Source organism: Barbus barbus, assembly GCF_936440315.1.
Source record: "Barbus barbus genome assembly, chromosome: 7".
NCBI classification, from domain to species: Eukaryota; Metazoa; Chordata; class Actinopteri; order Cypriniformes; family Cyprinidae; genus Barbus; species Barbus barbus.
Genome location: NC_136735.1, coordinates 7,620,175 through 7,642,822, shown reverse-complemented (window position 1 = coordinate 7,642,822; position 22,648 = coordinate 7,620,175). Strand labels below are relative to the sequence as shown.

The following is a 22,648-nucleotide window of genomic DNA, read 5'->3' as shown; positions in this document are numbered from 1 at the left end:
AATCATGGAATGGCATAGGCCCTATATGATGGCAATCAATCAATCAATGCATCCGTTGTTCGAATCTGTTACATGCTCAAAGCACTTGTCCCCTGTGAATGTGTGTCCCCTTATCTCGAGATGTTTTTATTGACGCTGCAGCATCTCAATCATACACTGACGTCACCCCCAAATTTCGCAGCTCCGATCATTACCTCATTAAAATAGCCGTGTGATCAGAAATGGTGGAAAGATTACTCGATGTCGAGCTATTTTTGTCTCCCAAAGCTCATTAGGTGCGGAAGGGTGACGGTGAAAGCACAGTACGCGCGCGAGGGAAGCGGCTCTTGTGTATCGATCTCGCGCCTTTGAGCTCAGGTTACCGCGAGCGCCGCGTCCCAAAACACCCCCTTCTGCGTTCCGAGGCAAACAACACACTCCATTGGGCACTTCGAGGGACACGCTGCTTGAAAATGTTGACCCTGTTGTCGGCTATGTACTTGGTGGTGCGCACGGCTTCGGCGCAGGTAAGACGCCTCTCCTTGACAACGGAGGCGTAAATGCAGCATGAATGCACCAAACGCACGGGTTTTCTTTAAAAACACTCAGCACGCGCTATATCTGAGGATTCATCCCTGCCTTGCATGCACATGTACAATTCGCTATATATCTGATAGTTTTCATTTTTAAAGCAAGTGCTTTCATGCTGGAAAATCCATTTTAAGATGGTTGCTGTGTTTTGGAATGTGGGAGCTGGTTCATAGCTGGTCCAAGGTGAACAAAATAGTATTTACCTGGTCCAATATGGTCATTAGCTGATCTAAAATGGTCCAAAGTGGTAATTAGCTGGTTTGGTCGAGCTTACAGGGCATCTTGGACTAGCTGGTCATACCAATTAAAGACAATTGGGATAGTTTTAGGAATTGGCAAACCAGTCAATAGCTATGCTAGATTAGGTTAAAAAAAAACACGTTTTGGACCTGCTAGAAACCAGCTAGCATATTCAAAGACAGGTTCTAAGCAGGGTTTGGTTGAATGATTAGTCTCATTCATTATGCACGCCTTGAAAATCTAGTAAGGCGGGAGGGCAGTGACCTCTTTGATGATTAATTTACAATGCTTTGGCAAGCAGAGTCCAGCACCATGGATAGCACTCGCTCCGGTCTAGATCTCCACCTTTCCAGCGGCGTTATGTAATGTTAACTTGGCTGAAGTGCCTCTGTCCCGAACAGGAGCAAATCTCTGCATCAGGCTGTGGGTGATCTGTAGCACTGTAGTCTGAAAGGCTCTGCGTTATGAACACAAACCACTGCTGATCACAGCAGTGAAATGCAGAGGAAATCTGCTCTGGTGCTATGATAGTAAAATGCATCATTGAGCCTGAAGGAGAAGGGGTCGTGGAACAGATCCAAGTCCATTAGAGGCGTTTAACACTTGGAATCGTTAACCCAGGGTCATTTTTAATCCTGAGGTAGAGTAAACTTGGGTTATCTTGTTCTTTATTTTCATAATGGACAAACTTTAGCCAGGGTTAGTAGCACACTGTATTCAGTGAATATTTCTCAGGTTATATTTATTTTTAAAGTCTGTTTCACATGTTGACTCTTTGTGAGAACATACTCTAAAGTTGGGGAATGTTGTCACATTATATAGACATTATATAGGTTATGAGATTCAATTTAGATCACAATGAGAACCTGCCATTAAATGTTTAATTTGCTTTCCTGCAAAAAATGTGGCAAAAATGTATAAATGGTAACAAAAAATATATATATTTTTAAAAAATTGTCATTACTGAGATATAGCTTGACATGCCTTGATCTCCCTTGGAGTTAAAACTATATTTGCAAGGTATCATAAACCCAGGATTTAACCCTGTAAAGCCTGATATATGAACAAATATTCATAAATGTATATTTTAAGTTAAAGAGTTTATTGAAACTTGACACAAATGATACATCAGGCTTTTATGGCCCATAAAGTTTTATATAGGAAAATATGGAGCTGATACTCGAGTAGGAAATAAACTCAAAATATGAGTCAAAATATGCAATTTGATGCAATTGCTGATATTTATATGGCCAAAAAGATGAAATTCTGATAGCTTGTGATGTAAATCAGTGTAGATTTATATAACAATATAGCAGAATACTAAAATGCATATAAATATCAGTTGTCATTGGTTTTATGATCAAAGCTCTGTAGTTTTTATTGTTGGGGCAAAACATATAATGCAATTCAATACAATGCAATGACAATTGAAAGATGTACAGATAAACATTCCTGGTGTATAAGTACAATTTATAGCCTAATTAGTCATGATTTTCCTAAACAAAAAATATATAGTCAAATAAATTGATAAGCTGATTCAGTCAAGTAAATGTCCATTTTGAAATATTATTAAAAAATTAAACGTTTCTTATGTTTTGTTTATAAAAAAAAAAAATTACAGATTTCACAGCAAAAAAGACACACGAACCACAACCTGAAAGGGCATTTTTTTAAATACTAAAGGTCTTTTATTATGAAAAATGAACCAATACTCAGACAACAGAAGGCATACAGTAGATTGTGGCTTTAGAGGAGAAATTCATGCATCAAATATAATACAGTAGGTTTTTTTAGGGTTAAAAACATGCAGACAAAGCGTACTACAGAAGTGAAAGCACATGAGCTATTTGACTTCTCTGCTCTCTTTAGGAAATGCACGTGGTCTTACATGTTTCCTGTTCAGCTCCAAAGGACATTTTCAGTCAAGGACAATGTAGTTCGTGAATTGATACTTGAAAGTGAAATGTCTTTAGAGCAGAACATGATAACAGCTTGCCGTCACACACACACTAGAGACCATGCAAGATTCTGTGTATAGATGTGTTTCAGTCAGAATACACAAGCATGAATTAATATCATAACTGAGCATATATGTCAATAAGTTCAATTATTAGTTATTTCAATGGGATCCAAAGTATGTCTAGTTAAAATGTTTCTATTTTAAATTACAAATTAGCCTATATAATATAAAAGATGCTTATTCTGTTTGTCTGTTCATTCAACTACATAACTTGACCTGATCTGTGTCAGCTGTCTATTTGTGTTCATAAACCAATCAAGAACTCAAACCTATCACCTTAACCCAATAGGAGGTTCAAAACTCGACCTTTATACGTTTTTAAGGCGTTATGTTCTATATAAGGAGGTTGAGTGGGCGTGTTGGATGGGAGGGCGTCAGCGCGGGTGCTCATGGGAAAAGGAGTTCTTTCTGTGCGCTGATTGGTGGAGAGAGCAGCAATAGAAACTACATATCCCAGTGTACCGCACCTCTTTAAAAGCGTATGACATTTTCATACAAGAATAGAGGTGACCCCTCCGTGCAGTCTGAGGCAGAGCAGCACATCTTTGGCGCACTTCTCAACCTGCACAATCAGATCTAAAACATGGTGAGCTTCTCATCCCTCCATTTTAGTCCTGCACCGTGTTCGCAACGTTTCGTGCACAACATGACGGGTTAGTTTAATCTGAACGCTTTTAAAATGAGATTTAGACTGTTTTAATGTGAAATCTGTGGTCACGAAACGATTCATATTGAATATTTTGAAGCAGTTCTTATAAACAATTAACCGCCATTTCCGCGTTTGTGGATTGGGTGTAACTAACTCTGACATTTTTTGTACTTATTGACACTATTTCGACGCAATTCTGTCAAATAATAAATACTTGAAACGTTTGATTTACGTCGAAGTTAACTTACAGTCTCGCGCGCTCCATCGTTACAGTGCGTCGCGCCGAGCATCAGTTGCATCTCCGTCTCATTCATTCATTTGAGGATATACACCGAAATTGATTCCCATTCACTCAAACCATGATGTGCAGATGCTCAGATCTTCTCATTCCAGATCGCTAGGTCATGCTATTGACGCCTGCAGTGACTTTGAGTTTTATTTCAGGCCGAACCGATCCGTGTGCTGGTGACTGGCGCAGCCGGACAGATCGCGTACTCTCTGCTCTACAGCATTGCTAAAGGAGATGTGTTCGGCAAGGACCAGGTGAGACACAGACTGGCTTATTGCGTACTCTGGGGGGGGGAAACCGCAAGTGGAGCATACTGGATTTTATGTCGTGCTCTTGTGTTATATAAGAATGTGAGATTAAAATATGCGACTCTGTGATGCATGTCTGTGATCGGACTGTTTTTGAAGTATTTAGAGAGTGAGTGCATTTACTGATTCATTATTGTTTGAAAACGATCACTAAACCGGCGGATTCTGATTAATGTTTGCATATCCGCTAATACAATGTTCTCTCAAAGTTATGAACGAACATTCTTCCAGTAACGTTATTAGAATGTTCGTTCAAAGTTTAGAACGCTAGCAATACAACATTATTCGTATATTGTTAATGGAGTGTATTTCTTCTCAAACGTTCTAGTTGAATGTTCAAGGGACATTCAAAAATAACATTCCCATAATGTTTTCAAAATTATCAATATCAATAGCCAATGTTGAAATGTTAGTTATCAAATATTGTTAGCAAGTTATCAGAAAATAAAAGGTTAGTAATGTGTATAAAAAAATCAACTGTTTATTTGTACAACTCAATTGCTTAATTAAAATATGTTAGCATATATCACACATGTATTGCATTATATCGGCTGTCTAGTTATCTTATTGGATCCTGTTATATAAGGACTGTTACAGATTGTGCTATTGTATAGAATGTGTATCATTGAATGTCTGTTTTGTAAAGTGTATATGTTCTGCAAGTATTCCATTCCGAACATGTTTTGATCATTGGCTGATGCAGTGTAACATACTTGTTATACTTGTTTGTCTGCCCTGTCAGCCAATCATCTTGGTGCTTCTGGATATCACTCCCATGCTGCCTGTGCTGGATGGAGTCGTCATGGAGCTGCAGGATTGTGCTCTTCCACTTCTGAGGGGTGAGGGGTTCCTTCTCTTGATTTTAATCAGTTTAGACCTCATCACAGTGAATGATTATAATAGGACATCAGGTAGAGGAAGATGTGAAACAGTTTTTACTGGACCGCTTCACAGCCACGGTCTCATTGTACTGCAGCTTGTGTTATTTATAGCCAACATCTGGAATGTATTAAAATGCAGAAGAGCAAGCATGACTCTGCAGAAGAGATCTGAAGCAGAAAATGGCATGTGCTGCACTGTATTTGAGGAGTTGGGAGGTGTAACCGGGACCGACTGATCTTATTGGCTCACGCTGTAGGTTAGCCAGAGGCCAATGAGAAACTTGATGGTGCCACAACAATGGGAGGCGGAGGGGAGGAGGCCAAAGAACATGTTCTGTCATAGAAGCTGAGCTTCGGTTGAAGTCCACTGATAAATAGTCCTGTACTAAATCTCATTTTAAAGATTATCAATGAAATGAGCCAATTCAGGAAATATCGACAGCCTGATAAATGATTTATGGTGATGGGAGATGAAAGTGTCAAGAGATAATTTCAGCATATACTCCTGAGAAATAATGGTCTAGGTACGAACATAATGAGGCTGTATTTCACAATACTGATGCTAAAAGGTTTGCATGTGCAGTTTACGTGAGTTTATCATTCAGTCATGTGCATTTGCTCAACTGAAATAGTCTTGAGGCTTCCTAGAAAAACACTAGAAAAAGTTGCAGTTTAAAGATTAACTTGTTTCAAGAAGCAATAAGGATTTATTTTAATTCTACAAGATTTTTTCATTTAATACTTATAAATATATTTAGCTAAAATTAAAATGTATTTAGCTAAATGTTTTGTATTAAGATTCAAATAAAATATTTACAATTTTATTTAATTTCCTTTTTCCAAAAAAATTAAGTGATTTGCAAAAATAGCTGGATACTTTTGAATAAATTCATGAAATAAAAAAAACTTGCCATGGAGATTTGTTGGCCTAAAAATTCCTGTGAAATAAATTCAGTACCCTTCTGTCTCTTACTTGTTTCTTTCTCTTACTCCTTCAGAGGTGATTCCCACTGATAAGGTTGAGGTGGGCTTCAAGGATCTTGACGCTGCCATCTTGGTGGGCTCTATGCCCAGAAAGGAGGGCATGGAGAGGAAGGACCTACTGAAGGCTAACGTGGCTATTTTTAAAACCCAAGGTGAAGCACTGGAGAAATATGCCAAGAAGACCGTCAAGGTACAAGATTGCAGCAATTAATGCAGCTTGAATCAGTTTATGTGCAATTGAATTCTGATTTTCATGAGATTTCTAGCCTCTGGCTTTTGATTTAAACAACAATGATAAATTAATACGGGCAGAATCAGTCAGTTTTTGGTGTTTGTTCTGCCGTTCACTTTTCGTTTTCTTTAATAGGTGCTAGTTGTCGGAAACCCAGCCAACACCAACTGTTTGATCGCCTCCAAATCTGCTCCCTCCATTCCTAAGGAGAACTTCTCCTGCCTGACCCGTCTGGACCATAACAGGGCCCGCTCTCAGGTCCGAACCCCACCACCTCATTCACCTTCACTTCTTATTCTGCTTTTTTGAAGTTCTCTAACTCAAACTTTGTGCTTTCCAGTGCTGCAGGTAACTAAGTTTTTTTTTATTTATTTAAATTGTCCATCAACTAGCTTAGTTCTAGAGCAGCCGTATCTAGTTCATAGACCAATACAGTGACCTAATCTTAGAGGGACTGTTAGCTCATTGTTGGCACATATTGCACATATGAGTCCTTTGCTCACCTGCGGTGTTCCTCCATGTCTGTAGGTGGCGATACGTGTTGGCGTGCCCTCTGACCATGTGAAGAATGTGATTATCTGGGGAAATCACTCCTCAACTCAGTACCCAGATGTGCACCATGCTATTGTGAACCGTAATGGGAAGGAGGTGTCAGGTTTTGAGGCAGTGAATGATGAAAGCTGGCTGAAGGGCGACTTCATCAGCGTAAGTCTGACATGTGAACCTGTGAAGTTATTAAAGTGAGATAATCAGGCCATTTTTGCAAGAGATATTCAGATGAAGCATAATTCTCCATTTGCTAATTTAATCCCATTTTTAAATGAGATTAAAATAACTGATTTTTAATGTTCTCAAAGTAAAGAACAAAGAAATGACTTGTCACATTTGCCCTTGACAGGGCATATAATGTTGTTATAAAATGGGTAGGTCCTAATTTAACTTCTGATGCATGTTTGAAGCTCCTAAATGCACCTAATTAATGCATGAAGTTGCTTTATATCTTGGCAACCATAAACAACTTATTTGCAACAACTTATTAGTAATGAATTCAACTCTTAGTTTAAAATAATTAATTTCCAAAGAAACCCACACGATCTGGAATTTTGCAGGAGGGTGACAGATTTTCCGCTAAATCAGATTCGCAGCATTCACCAATAGAAAGCTGCTTGCTTTAAAAGTGATTTCTGTGTGAGCTGTGCTTCATACAACTCTATCCTATTGACAGTACACGATGGAACTTTTTTTTTTTTTTGCCCACAAAATGTAGCTGAAATTGCACTAATATGACCATAGCTTTACACATGACTTTTTGTATCTTATAATTTCTCTGTACACCAGACGGTGCAGCAGAGAGGTGCAGCTGTCATCAAGGCCAGGAAACTCTCCAGTGCAATGTCTGCTGCCAAAGCCATCTGTGACCACATGAGGGACATCTGGTTCGGCACTCCAGATGTGAGTTTGCACCATGAGAACCCTTTGGAGATCAATTGAGTGTCTAGGCTATTAGATTCTGGTTAAAAGTGAACTGGGAGATTAAAACATTTCCAGGTTTTTTTTGTTTTGTTATAATGTCCTTGTCAAAGCTGCTTTATCAAACGTCACACATATCTGAAGCCTCAAAATCAGCATGATCAAAACTTTACTAAAAAAACAGTACAACTGTACACTATCTACCTCTTGATTGATATACCTTTTAAGCAAGAAAAATGTCTTTAATATTGTAAAAGTGTCAACAAATTTGATTAATTTCATATGCAAGGCTTTACAAGGTTAATGCTAAATACTTTTTCTGTGTCTAACAGGGTGAGTGGGTGTCTATGGGCATCTACTCCACTGGTAATCCCTATGGAGTTCCTGATGACCTCATGTACTCCTTCCCTGTTAAGATCAAGGTTTGTTCTCAAATCGTTGTCAATGCTGAAATCAAACTATGAATAAAAGAAAACAAAGTATTTAGAATTAGTTTAGATATAGAAGGTCTCTATGCAAGTACTAATATTTTCCACCCCAACAGAACAAGACCTGGAAGGTGGTTGACGGACTCTCCATCAATGATTTCTCCCGCGGTAAGCTAGATGCCACCGCTGCTGAGCTGGTAGAGGAGAGAGACACGGCACTCACCTTCCTTGGAGCATGACTTGATGTCTCCTCAACGCGGCAGCCGTTAGACTCTTCAAAGTCTCCAAATCCCCGACTGTAAAGTCCTGTAGATTTCACAGCTGGCCGTGTGTGCGTGTGAGGATATTCATGTCTCTTAACGTATGCGTGTGTGTTACTTCACAAGAAACGTTTGCTATGTAACTTCCTCTGCTTAAAGTGTCTGGGCAACACCTAAAGAACATTTCCAATTAAAACCTTTACGCACATAGTTGTCCTGACCAAAATAGCGATCATCTGTCATACAACAATAAAAGGCCATGTGGAAAATTGAATGTATGTTGTGTATTTGGATTATGTTGTCATGCCAGTTTCATCTGTAGCTCTGAATACATACATTTAATGGGTGTGAATTTATTTGATTAAAGATGTTAAGATTCTTCATTGTAGACAGCAAGCCAGGCCTTTCTATTTGAAAAACTTTTATCTGTCAGGGAATTAATTTTATAATGTATTTCAAAGCCTAGAAGTGTGCTAGAAAATTGTAACGGTGCATATTGATTATTTTAGTGATCCTAATATAATTAAAAAAGACTGAGAAATCATGGTAATTAATTGGTCAAAAGGGATGGTAAACACGGAAGTCCATTTCTGCCACTTAAGAAAAAAATGCTTTGATTAAATCATAATTATGACTAAACTCGAAGTTATGACAGTAAGTCATATTTACGATATTAAAAAGTCTAAATTATGAAAATGATATAAGCCTATGAGATGTAAAACCTAAATAATGACAAGTGATTATTCACAAGAGGTTAGAATTATGCCATAGAATACGAAATTATAAGTATTTTTGTCAGTTTCGACTATTTATGTGCATTTCGACTTTCATCAAATACATATAACCTAGTATGTCAGAATATCGATTTACTCCTAATTATAACTTTAGCTAAATACGATTTATTAAAGCATGTTTTTTTGTTTTTTTTTTGGTGGAAAAAGGACTTCCATATAATCCTGCATAATTGTCACACACTAAATAAAACACGAGTTAAAAAAAAATAAAAGTATTTATTAGTTTACAACCACAGCCAAGAGATGACTGTTTCACAACGCCATCAACAAGGCTGGTATTTGATTGGGCGAGCCAGACCGCCCCCTGCTCTGATTGGCCCGTGAACAAACATCATACCCACACACCGATTACACGCGACACTTCCGCCTGTGAAACAGCGTGTGCTGCAGTGCAGTGGCCGTGAGTATCCTCGCATGGCTTGTCAAAAATGAGCAAGCAAGCCTGTCTGCTGTCTAGATGTGCTTGAGTATAGTTCCCCAACCCCTCAAAACCCCGAGCTGTGGGCAATGCGCTTGTATTGGCTTGCAAGGGGTCGGTGACCTTGGAGCTCTTCTTGTATGGCAAAGTTCATAACATAATCCTGGATGTCTGTGGCTTTGGTCTGACAGAAGCTGCTAGTTAGCACTGTATTCAGGCAGAAAAAACTAATTCCCCCCTCATGCAATAGCTGTGTGCTGCTGTATCAGTCAAACTTACAGTCCTACTTGACATTTAAACAGGCGATATATTGCGTTCAGAAGAGCTAGATCTTGCTCAGCAGCGATGTGCAACACACATACAGTGTCTTCAAAAGTACCGGACTTATTTACTTTTTCCGTGACGTGACTGGGTGGGCAGTGCTGGACATTATTAAAAGAATCGTGCGCTTTCTGTCTCTCTCTGCGCATCTCCTTCAGCGGTGCGTTACAAAGCCCTGATCGGGTGTCCTGTGCATGACACTACAGTCTGTGAATCTCTCTGAAATCACATCTGGCTTCAAAGAGTTGGGCTGTACTGTTTTGAACACTGAGGTTTTAGTAGCTTTTCTTTTTTAGTAGATCTGAGGTAGGCAACTCAAAGCATCTTTTTGATTGCTTCCTCTACATTGATGCAGTTGTAGTTGTACTAGTGCAAAAGAAGAAACTGTTCGACAGTATTAGCTTGGACCTTTCTGGACTGCTGAGTTCAATTCAGGATTGATATATACAGTTTTTTAAGTCTGAGAGCTGTCAGAAGTTTTTAGTCATGTCTTTTGTTGCTGGTAAGTGGTTTCTTCATAGCCTTACAAAAAAGTACTACCAGTCAACATTTGGAATATTTGATTGTTTGTTTTGTTTTTTGAAAGAAGTCTATGTTCAGCATTTTTTTTAAGCAAAAATACAGTAACCCGTCATATTGTTCTATTATTTTAATAAATCTAATTATAATTTTTTTGAAATAACTATTTTCTATTGAAATATATTTTAAAATGTAATTTATTCCTATGATGCAAAGCTGAAATCATGCTGATTTGCTGCTTAATTAACTATTGGTGCCCAATTATTATTGTTCAGTAATAGTAATAATATTTCACAATATTACTGTTTATTGTATTTTTAATCAAATAAATACAGCCTTGGTGAACATAAGAGATTTGTTTCAAAAACATTGACATTCTAGCTGAATTATTTAAATTATACACCAATTACCAAAAACCATGGTGGAATAGAATAGTCTCAAGAATTAAAATAATGACCAGTTGCAATGTTGTGACAACATTTAGGGTTGTGTCAGTAATGTTTTCTTTCCCTGTGTTTGCATGTGTGTAGATCTGTATAGAAACAGTCCTAATGCAGGGATGGCAGAGTTTCAGGAGAAGCTGAGACTGCAGCATGAGAACTCCATGCACACAGAGCTGGAGAAGCTCCTGACCACTGCCAAGCCATCAGAGGCGGAGGTAAGACACTTGTCCTGCAAACTATGTGCTCGGCTGTAGTGACAAACACGTCCAGTGGTGCTTCTGTCCTTGACTCCATGTATATGTCTAACCCCCTGCTCACGTATGTACCACTTGACAATTTTACAAACACATTAAATCTATTTTAGATTTACTATGAATCTTTTTGAACTAATATGCAAAAGAATGTTTATATTTTGGTACATGCATTTTAAACTAATTATCAGAAGACATTGTTATTTGTCATTGACCCATTAATACTTGCTTATAAAATTGAAAAAAAAAAAAAACTGAAAATGAGCCTTATGCACAGATTGAAAAACTATATCAATCAGCCAAGTTTGAGATGTTTATTCACAATGAAACTGCTCTTAATGTAAGCAGTTAAGGCACACACAGCATGCAGTTAGTCTCATTAATTAGTTGTTATGCTGAAATTTCCATGAAACGGTGACCTAACGAAGGAGGTGTGTGTTAATTACAGCCTATCATCCCATGATGCATCACCAGAAGGTTTAGTCTAAAGGTTAAAAGAGACTCTTCAGAGTATTAATTATGCTTATATGCTGCACAGTGTTATACAGGGTAATTAGGGGTTCGATTAATCACACTAACATGTGTATGCAGCTCTAAAGAATTTAATTAATTTAATAAACCTTTAACTAAGTTAGTTACAAGCTTCCCCAAACCCTCACAAATGTTGACCTTTCATGTGTGACTCATTTTGATTTGTTGATTTGAAATAGAAAGACTCTTCTTCACTATCGCCCCTGAAATAATTCTAAACATTATATTGAACTTCAGGATATACTGTAGAGCTAAAGGTAAAAATGGATGGAAATTGTGAAAACTTGATATGTAATATGGATATTTGTGTCTCTTGCAGATCTCCAGGAAGGACTTTGAGGGCTTCAAGAAGCTCTTTCACCGTTTCCTTCAGGAGAAGGGGCCGTCTGTTGACTGGGCCAAGATCCAGAGACCACCCGAAGGCTCGGTGAGACCAAAGAGTACTTGATGCATTGTGTGGCTTCTAAGGATTATTAATAAAGAATTTGAAATATAGCTATAAAAATACAAATTTTTTCAACAATATTGCATATATTATTACAGCGTAATGTTTGTAGCAATATTGAATCAAATTCATGAAAAGATTCATTAAGACAGACAGTTTGAACTCTTAATATTTTTATCTATATATTTGCAAATAACTATTTTTTTTTTTATTTCAAAACAAGATTATCAATCCCAATTTCACCTTTAATATATGTATTTAATAACTGATTTGTAAATCAATTGGAAATAAATATATATATATATATTAGTTCTGTCAAACAATTAATCGTGATTAATCGCATACAAAATAAGTTTTTGTTTGCATAATATACGTGTGTGTACTGTGTATATTTATTATGTATGTATAGATACACACACATGCATGTATATATTTCAGAAAAATATGTTATGTTTATATATTAAATATAGTTATTTATCATATAAATTATATGAATATAAATATAGACATGTAAATACATGTAAATATTTTCCAAATATATACTGTATGTGTGTGTATTTATATACATAATAAATATACACAAAACACACATATATTATGCAAACAAAAACTTTTATTTTGTATGCAAATAATCATTTGACAGCACTAATATATATATATGACCCAGGACGACAAAACCAGTCATAAGGGTCAGTTTTGTGAAACTGAGATTCATGCATCATCTGAAAGCTGAATAAATAGGCTTTCCATTGATGTATGGTTTGTTAGGATAGGACTATATTTGGCCGAGATACAATTATTTGAAAATCTGGAATCTGAGGGTGCAAAAAAAATCTAAGGTACATTTAAGATGTACATTACATATAAAGCAATTCAACTGCACAGTCTTAGACAGAGGTACTTTTTAAACCATTATTACCTTATAAAATACAACCTATTTGATCAGTATAAGTTGTTTGAAGGGCTGGAGTAACTTTCCTATCACCACACACACAAAGCCGGTGAATAACGAGGAAGGGCAAGCGGCAGCAGAACGTGCATGTGTATGGGTGGTTATCAAGTCCATGACATTTCCCTGTTGATCCCCTCTTCAAATAACCCACGGCCCCTCTGCAAATACCCCCACACTGAAGGGTAGACTATGAATAGCACAGCACTTCCAGCATCCCACAAACTTGGCTGACATTTCTTTTCAACCAGCCGTTGAGAAACTCATGTTACAGCACATAGTAAAGCAGGACGAATGATCTGAAATCAGATGCAGTAGATCGAGACTCATCAAACCCATTACGAAATAAACATCACGGCTGCTTCTAGATCAGCACTGACTCTTATAGCATAATTCTCAATGGTTCTATTTCAGTCCCCGTCTGTGGAAGCTCTCATTGGCTGGATGCTTGATCGGTCAGCTGAGTATTTGTGTGTGTGTCATTTTCTCAGTCGACGTCTCAGATGTTTGGTTTTGTCACAATGGCGGACTTGCAGTCAGGAGATTGGCCTGTAGTTTTAAATATACTATACTTCTTTTAAAGGGGCTATATGAAGAGAAATAGATTGTTTTGAACATTTCTATGTATTGTATATATCAATGTATTGTATGAACTCTTTCAGAAAGTTTCTCTCCAAACCAAAAAAAGAGTATTAATTGACATTTCAAGGAATATTACTGGTTAAGCTTCACAAGAATGTGTGGCATAAATGTTGACCATCCCAAATATTAATTTCAACATATCCCTCCATATTAACAATAAAACAAATGGCAACATGTAGTTCAGTTGTAGGTTTCTGAGTCTTTGACCTTTTTGCCTTCACAGAAGTGAGATAATTCAGCGGTTGCTGCGGTGATGAAACTAGGACGAGCGCTTTACACAATTTTAGTTCATGAGGTCAGTGTGCTTTTATCAAGCTTTTATCAAAAGCAGCACACCCAAATCCAAGAGATCAGATCAAATCAGCTCATATTTCATACAGAAGAATACTGTTCGCAAGGCTCTGTTTCAGTAGCTCTCGCAGTTTTCTGCTCTTCATGTCATGATCTCAAGGTTAATGCCTTTGCTAGATAGGAGAAATTTGGAGTTTGAAAGTCCATCATATCTGCTCTGTTTGACTGGAGTAAATATACCCTGCGCTAAAAAATGAAACCGCGGTCTTTCTCACCTAATTATACATTTGCTCTGATTAAACTGGGTGTCCTGTAATCTTCATAAAGGGTTTCCTCTAATAAAACCAGACTGTAGGCCTGCACTACATTTCTAATCAAATGAAAAGTGTGAAAAAAACACACTTCAGATAATTAATGTTCTTCACTCCACACAATGTTTCTGTATCCTGAGAGAGTGATTGATTATGTGCCTGTGTGTTTCCTATATGGTGTACTGCTATATAAATCATACGTGTGTATTTCACTCAACAGATTCAGCCCTATGAGAAGATCAAGTTGAAGGGTCTTCCTGCCGATGTGGCATCCAGCCTTAATAAACTGGCTGTGGTCAAGCTCAATGGAGGTTTGGGGACCAGCATGGGCTGCAAAGGACCCAAAAGTCTCATCAGCGTCCGTAACGAAAACACTTTCCTGGACCTGACCGTACAGCAGATCGAGGTATTACAACATGTTTCCAGCGAAAACCTCTGATGAGATTGTCGTGTTTTATAGATTTTTTTATGTTAAGTCTCTCATACTCACCAAGTTATTATAGGTTTTCTATTTGAATTCAAATTCGTCTTCAGTGTCACATGGGTCCTTCAGAAATCATGCTAATATGCTCATCTGCTGCTCAAAAAAATGGGTGGTGGTAAATGTTTTTGTGGAAACTAATAAATTTTTCAGGATTCTTTGGTGAATAGAAAGTTGAAAAAAGCATGTATTTGAAATAGAAATCTTTTGTAACATTACTGTCACTTTTGATGCATTTAATACATCCTTCCTGAATGAAAGTACCTAATTCCTCTCAAAATCTTATTGACCCCAAACCTTTGATGTATGCGAGTTGAGCACAAGTAATTATAATTGAGCATAATAGTTAATAATTGTGTGTGCGGTGATGTGCCAAGTACATGGGTTTAGACATTTCTTTTTGGCTTATATATGATCTGTGTAAGATGAGGTAAGACCGTGTTTGCAGTTTCAGACCTTGGTAAAGGTTTCCCTCTGTGTCAATGACTGTTTACCCCAAAGTTGTGTAATATCAGGTTTTTTCCACATGACAAAATTGAAGACATTTAGAGGAATATCTTGAGAAATACCATTTTATGTAATACCTATGATACACCCTTTACATTAAAATGCAGTGATATGGCAGACTGTTTACTGCATAACCTGCACACAAACACCAACAAGCATTTTGCATTCTTTGTTTATGAGTTTTGAGAAGAATGTATTTTAACATCCAGACTCATTTAATTAAGCATCTTTTATGCAATCATTTACTGAAGATATATCAAACAAAATGCATGCACATCAGTTTACAGACATTTATTAAAGAAAAAAAATCACACGAATTTCACAAGAATTTTTGTGTATCAAATGTGAATCTCTCTCTTTCAGGATTTGAATAAGTCTTATAATGCAGATGTGCCGCTGGTGCTGATGAATTCCTTTAACACAGATGAAGACACCAAGAAGATCCTGCAGAAGTACACACATCACCGCGTCAAGATACACACCTTCAACCAGAGCAGGTACACACACACACACACACACACTTCTCATCATCCTTATCCAGGACAGAGTGTACCGTATTTTATGGAATAAACGTCTGTTTTTTTAATAATCTGAAACATGCTGTGACTTATATAAAGCCATTAATGTCAAGCGTGCAAAACATGCGTCGAATGAGAGAGGTGCAAGAGAGCAATTTTATTTATAGTTCACATTTTCTACATGCCAGTCCTTTCAGTTTTGCTTTAAATAAGTTTGTTTAGGCTTGACATTTATAATACATGTTGTTTAAAATGATTAATATGTTTGTTTTATACTTACGTTTTCATTCTCGTTCATATCTAAATTAAATTTAAAGGATTTGTTGTGGAGTGACAGGAACTAAAATGCATGATTATAATGTTTGTTAATGTTTCAGGTGTTTTTTAACCAGTATTTTATATTACTTCTGAACGTTATAATAAAATGTGACCTATACACTGATGTGACTTTAACTGCAATTTTTAGCCAGTGTGACTTCTGGTATTTTCTGGAAAATATTGTACTCCTATGTTATCAAGTTAAGTATTTTAGTGGAGCGTTAATGGAACCAAAATTTTTTTTTATATATAATTGTATATTTCAGATGCAAAACACTTAATGGCTACGTAAAAATTTCACCAAAATATTAAATAGATTGAAACATCCCCAAAAAAAATTTGATTTTGGGAACATCAATCCTTACAATAAAACATCAGTAAATGAGGTATTAATATTTCAAGATTGATTCACCCGTTTTTTAAACATTTATGGTAACTATTAGTCCACAGCTTTGACTGCTTTTCCATTGTCACCTTGTCTGTTTTCCTGTCCTGCGCAGGTATCCTAGGATCAATAAGGAGTCTTTGTTACCAGTGGCCACTAACTTGAGCCTGACGGGTGAGAATGAAGAGGCCTGGTACCCACCCGGGCACGGAGACATCTACGCCAGCTTCTACAACTCCGGCCTGCTGGACAAGCTGATCGCTGAAGGGAAAGAGTACATCTTTGTGTCCAACATTGACAACCTGGGCGCCACGGTGGACCTGCACATCTTGAACCACCTGATAAGCCAGCCCAGTGACAAACGCTGCGAATTCGTCATGGAGGTCACCGATAAGACCCGAGCTGACGTGAAGGTGAGTGGGGTTACCATGCTGATGTATGGCTCGTGCCATTCTGTACAACAGTAGAACAACATGAACATTCTTCAAAACTGATCATTTTATGACTTCAGATTGGTTCCAAATGACTTGAGGGTTAATAAATGACACTTTTTGGTTGAAATGGTCCTCTAAAGGCTCTGATGTACTTCAGGCAAAATCAAAGAACAGACTGGTGTGACGTCATTTTGAACAAAATCAGGCCAGAACTAAGTTTGTTTGGGAGTTTGAAACCGCTTGCCAAAGTGTACTTTTTGAAAAAGCTTTCTCGGGTAGGTAAACTACTCTCAAAGTCCATGAATAAAAACATAAACACACTGGAGAGCTGATTTATAGAAGAAACTGAAGTTGTAATTCTTACTGAAAGCAACAATGACACTGTTTTTTTCATGTTTAATAATGTAAAGCTGCTTGAAATAAAGCATGACTGAATTAAATATTTACTACAAAGGGCCAAACAAAAAAAAAAGCCTAAATTAAATGTTGTTATATCCAACTATAATATATTAATAAGCCATTAAATGTAACTTTTTATTTTATTTAATTTTAGTATTAAATTTAAATAAATCGAAATATTTTTCAAACCAAATTCACTTATATTACAGTATTGTATTGTTGTTGTTTTTTTACATTTCAATGCAGAAATAAAACTAGAAAAAATGTAAAAACAAAAGTATAAATTGTGATACGCTTCGATAGCATACCCCCCCCCCCCCTCCTATTTTTTGTGATATGGCATGGCAGCTCAAAGCAAAGGTCATCATGGGCCAATTTTGGGCATCTATTTTCTCACTATTGTCATTTTTGTTGTGGGTCATTGCATGGGATCTCAACCAGAGGTCCCTGGCTCAAATTTGAGATTTTTATTGATTTTTTTGAAGGAAAAAAAAACATGTATAGAGATGAAAGCCAAAATATTTAATGCCACAGATGTATATTTACTGAGTAATCCACTATTTTGTAGAGGAGGGTTAAAAGGACAATTTTCACCTGAGATTCGGAGCCAAATTACAGAGGAGTAAAAATTACTTAAGAAAGATGGCGGCACCATAATGTTATATTTACACAGAGATTGGTAGGTCTATCAGTAAAATCTGTTGACTTGAGCAATCTTGGCAGGAAAAAGCGTTTTTCAAGTTTTTTCTCCTAAGTTTGCATGCCTGTAACTCAAGAAGTATTAAAGATTTCTTAATGCCCTTTTAGATTTGGGGTCTTAACAAACTTTCCTTTTGGTATCTTCAATTTTAAGGCCCCACATGGTTCGGTTACAGAGATATTGGAATTTCAACATGGCTCCAGAAGTAAATTGTACACATTTTCAGTAGTCAAAAACCAAATGTGGGTCGCTTTGCATACAGATGATACTTCTTTTCTTTTAAAGAGAAATGTCTGAAGAACACATAATGTTGAAACAAGAAGTGATTCTGGTTCCTAAGAAATGTTTCTTTTGGAATCTTAATTTTGAAGGCCCAAAGTAGTTAAATCTCAGGCATATTGGGATCTCAATGCGGCTCCATGTCCAAATAGTTGAATCCTACCCATTTTCACTGGTCGAAAACCAAATGTTGTTCACTTTGTATACGTCCAATACTTATTGTATTTAAAGATCAATGTCTGAAGAAATAATGTTGAAACTAGAATTATAGCTTATTTCCCTCCTTAAAAATGATTGCATTGAACAGTCCTGTCTGAGTGCTTTCAAACCTCTTTGTACCCCTTAGCGAAGAATGATCAGAATGCTGCTGAGTGTATCTTCAAGCTCATTGACTAATGGCAGTCCAGTCATTCGGTGTTGTTTGTTTCAGGGTGGCACGCTGACACAGTACGACGGTAAACTCAGGCTGCTGGAGATCGCGCAGGTGCCCAAAGCTCACGTAGATGAGTTTAAATCAGTCACCAAGTTCAAGATCTTCAACACCAACAACTTGTGGATCAGCCTGCCGGCCATTAAAAGGCTTCACGAAAAGAACGCCATGGACATGGAGATCATTGTCAACCCTAAGGTGACCTTCATACCTTCTCCATTACAGAGAACAACGCTTGTGTGGATGTTTGGTTGTGAAACGGGCTTCTGTTCTGTTTCCAGACACTCGATGGCGGTCTTAACGTCATCCAGCTGGAGACGGCGGTGGGCGCTGCCATGAAGAGCTTTGACAAGGCGCTCGGCATCAATGTGCCCCGCAGCCGCTTCCTGCCCGTCAAAACCACCTCGGACCTCCTGCTGGTCATGTCCAACCTGTACAGCATGAACGCGGGATCTCTGACCATGAGCCCCAAGAGAGAGTTTCCCACAACACCTCACGTCAAACTGGGCAGCTCCTTCACTAAAGTAAAGTTCACTAAGGACTTTTACACTGTGCTGCTTATTCTGGACAAGAGCCGCCCACTTAGACAGGAAGAGAGGGCTTGACTTTCATGTAAAGTACACAATACCTCAATAATAGACCATGATTGACCATCTATATTATATTTCAAATATATATTTTCAAAGCAATTAGCGCAAAAGTTACAATGTTAACAAATGTATTTCTTATTCGTTATTCAATTAAAGAAACCTTAAATTAACTATTAATAATAAAACTTTTTAATAAAATAAACCATTTATAGTCCAGGTGATATGTGCAAAATTTGAGGTGAAATGTTCACTTTTTCATAAAAGCATGAAACTTGGTACAGTTGTACAGGTTAGCGCCCTGAACATTTTCAGAAATGGAGCCATCAGCAAAAACGCCTCATGGTTGCCATGGCGACCATTTTACTTTCCGCCATAACCAAATTATGTATTTTGTGTCATATTTCCTGAACCAAACTTGGTAACACAGAAAAGGTGATGTCTTACCCTCTATGTTTTGATGGTCAAGGATTTCAACGATACCATATACAAAAACATAAACTGTTCAGGGGAAGAGTTAATGGTGAACTCAGCAATGTGAGAAGGAAATCACATCATTTTTTTTCTCTGTAATATGATTGTATTCTTGAAAACAGTCTTTTAATGTATTACTGACTAAAATATTCGTTAATTCTCAAAGAAAGAAAATATTTATAGCCATAATATGGACTATTGTAAATGCTGTGATACTGTAATACTCAGATACTGCGATTTCCTTCTCACATTGCTGATTTCACCATTAACTTTTCACCTGAACAGTTTATGTTCTATATATGGTATCATTGTAATCCTTTACCATCGAAATGGTTATGGCGGAAAGTAAAATGGTCACCATGGCAACCACGAGGCGTTTTTGCAATGGTTCCATTTCTGAAAATGTTTAGGTCCGTAAATTATACAAGTGTACCAAATTTCATGCTTTTATGAAAAAGTGAAAAAGAAAATCACATATCACCTGGACTATTAGAAAATATTTAAATACGAATAATAAAATATTTCAAATGTTTCTATTCTATTATATTATCATATATTATATTATAAAATATCAAAGAGATAAGCAGAAAGTGTTTTTTGAGTTATTTTACAGATGTAATTCAGTTCAAATCCAGTGTCTTTAAGGCCAGAAACACTGAATTAACTGTTAAATTATTTATTTATTAGTGAAATATTGCATATATTTAAAATGTTTATTGTATTTAAAACATCAAAAATAAGTTAACTCATAAAATGTTAGTCATTCCCTAGATGTAATTCAAATGATTTTATTAATAATTAAATATTTATTTAAAATACATTGAAAATATATTTTATTATTATTTATAATAAGCTGGTCAGTAATTGGGTACTCCTAAATGATTTATTTAGTTAATAATACAATATCTTATTTATTTAAAATGGTTATATTATCAAAGAAATTACAAGAAAATGTTAAAACTACTTCAAAAATATAGAAAATTAAAAGCTTCTGTCTTTAAAGGTGCCATAGAATGCATTGATACAGTATTTTAAATTGTTCTCTGATATCTACACAGAAGGTATGTGGCTTAGGTAAGGGCAAAAAATCTCCAGAAACGATTTTACATGTCCATTTACAACCCTAGGATTTCTGCCTAGAATGAAACGGTCTGTTATTGGCTTATTTGGCAGGGTCATGAATAATAATGAGCTCTGCTCTGATTGGCTGTTTCACAGTACGGCTCATCAGCAAGAAGGACGCACAGGGAGGGAAATATATATTTAAATACTTTCTCTCGCAGTTATATCGTCGGGTAATTATACTGTATATAAAACGCGGGCATCAGGGAGCCGTTATTAATATGCGAGGCATTGAAACTGCTTTTGAACGATCCATCGATCGCGTTATAGTTTCACTTTCAAGAGACGCGATCACACAAACTATGTTTACATTATGGAGCAACAGTACTTACCACACATTTCACAAGATCAGATGCTTGTCAGTGGTGCTCAGGTTCTGTAAGTCATTCGCCATCATCCTCATCTCTCCTTACTGAGAGTGAAATCTCATGTACTGTAACAGGCTACCGCTAGCAAGGAGCTAACCATGTCCCTTTAGTGGCTCGCGTTATTTGCTTTCTGTGCCTTTCTGAATACAGACACCAACCCATCCCTGCACTTCACACCCCCTGCACGGCCTGGAACATAAAATTTATTTTGTTATTTTCGCTGTTGTCCGCGCTTGTTTATTTACAATACCTGCAGAGCTTCTGATGGTTCGGCCGGCTTAGAACAAGGGCGGGTTTATGCAAATGTTGGGGGCGTAGTGATCGCGACTGTTGCGTCACAGTCGGTGTTATGTTCTGATTCGCCTGTTTTTCAGTGGTCTTTTTTAATCACGAGATTTACATATGAAGGAGAAAACTATGGTGTTTGAGGCTCACTGTATGTCATTTCCATGTACAGAACTGTTATTATTTAAATATGCCAGGGTAAAGACAGTTTTTCATTCTATGGCACCTTTAAAGCCTGAAATATTGAATTACCTGTTCAGTAATTAAGTAATTTAAAAAAAACTTTTTTTTTTAACTTTCTAGGTTCGAGACTTCCTGAAAAGGTTTGAGAGCATCCCAGACATGCTGGAGCTGGATCACCTGACTGTATCAGGAGACGTAACCTTCGGAAAACAAGTCACACTCAAGGTATGAACGTCTGATGAGCGTTTACACACACACTGTGTGTGCATATCGTAATCAGTTGTTTCTGTACAACAGGGAACGGTTATCATTATCGCTAATCACGGAGACAGAATCGACATCCCAGCTGGAGCGCTGCTGGAGAACAAGATCGTTTCAGGAAACCTGCGCATCCTGGACCACTGAGGCCTTCACAAGCAAACTACAACCACATTCATCATTTCACCTGGACATTTACGTGTGTGTGTGTGGAAACGTGTCAGATTTGAATGTGACAATCAAAAGCCATCCAATTAGCATTAAATTCCTGTATGAAAACAATCAGAATTTACTGTAAATGCTTTTGACAGTGAATTTCACAAAGGGCTGTATAATGGGTTTTTAACACAGACTGGTTTTCCTGCTATGTAGCTCACTCAATACAACACTGAAGACAGTGTCAGAGGATGGAAACAGGAGGCACCCCTTTAAAAAATCATCTGTTCACTTTAAGACAGAAATTAAAGTGGTTTTGATCTTCAAAATGTTCTTTTTTGGAGCAACTCAAGTGATTAGAAAAGCACTAGAATTATTATATTAATGATTACTTACATCTATATAAATATTAGGCAACACTTATTTTAGTGTTCGTGTTACACATACATGTAATGTTCACTCACAATAAGTGCAAATGCATAATTACATGCAAGCCTAAACTAAGCTCTCATTCTAAC

At 37.0% G+C, this 22,648-nt stretch overlaps 2 protein-coding genes across 3 annotated transcripts; both read left to right on the top strand.

Moving 5' to 3' along the window:
• Positions 1–452: 452 nt before the first annotated feature.
• LOC306873249 (malate dehydrogenase, cytoplasmic-like) lies at positions 453–8,874 on the top strand (the record flags this gene model as incomplete). Of its 2 annotated transcripts, none has more annotated exons than XM_079422388.1 (9): positions 453–506; positions 3,924–4,022; positions 4,819–4,915; positions 5,956–6,131; positions 6,309–6,431; positions 6,702–6,878; positions 7,512–7,625; positions 7,976–8,065; positions 8,188–8,725. In XM_079422388.1, the coding sequence occupies 9 exons, from the start codon at positions 453–455 to the stop codon at positions 8,308–8,310; spliced, it is 1,053 nt and encodes a 350-aa protein (XP_079278514.1). In that variant the 3' UTR covers positions 8,311–8,725. The 2 variants fall into 2 exon arrangements, with proteins under 2 accessions (XP_079278514.1, XP_079278513.1); XM_079422387.1 differs by lacking the exon at positions 453–506 and adding an exon at positions 3,200–3,416 and having other exon boundaries at positions 8,188–8,874.
• Positions 8,875–9,484: 610 nt separating this feature from the next.
• LOC306873244 (UTP--glucose-1-phosphate uridylyltransferase-like) lies at positions 9,485–22,459 on the top strand. Its single transcript, XM_079422378.1, has 10 exons — positions 9,485–10,366; positions 10,914–11,041; positions 11,928–12,035; positions 14,467–14,652; positions 15,598–15,731; positions 16,571–16,868; positions 18,698–18,895; positions 18,979–19,221; positions 21,837–21,941; positions 22,014–22,459. Exons 1-10 carry the CDS (start codon positions 10,351–10,353, stop codon positions 22,119–22,121), a joined length of 1,524 nt encoding a protein of 507 aa, XP_079278504.1. The 5' UTR covers positions 9,485–10,350; the 3' UTR covers positions 22,122–22,459.
• Positions 22,460–22,648: the final 189 nt, after the last annotated feature.

Bases quoted from the DNA above. Each gene is read 5' to 3' on its own strand.
- LOC306873244 (XM_079422378.1), top strand. The intron at 16,869-18,697 runs GTGAGTGGGGTT...TGTTTGTTTCAG, and splicing joins AGACCCGAGCTGACGTGAAG to GGTGGCACGCTGACACAGTA. The intron at 18,896-18,978 runs GTGACCTTCATA...TTCTGTTTCCAG, and splicing joins AGATCATTGTCAACCCTAAG to ACACTCGATGGCGGTCTTAA.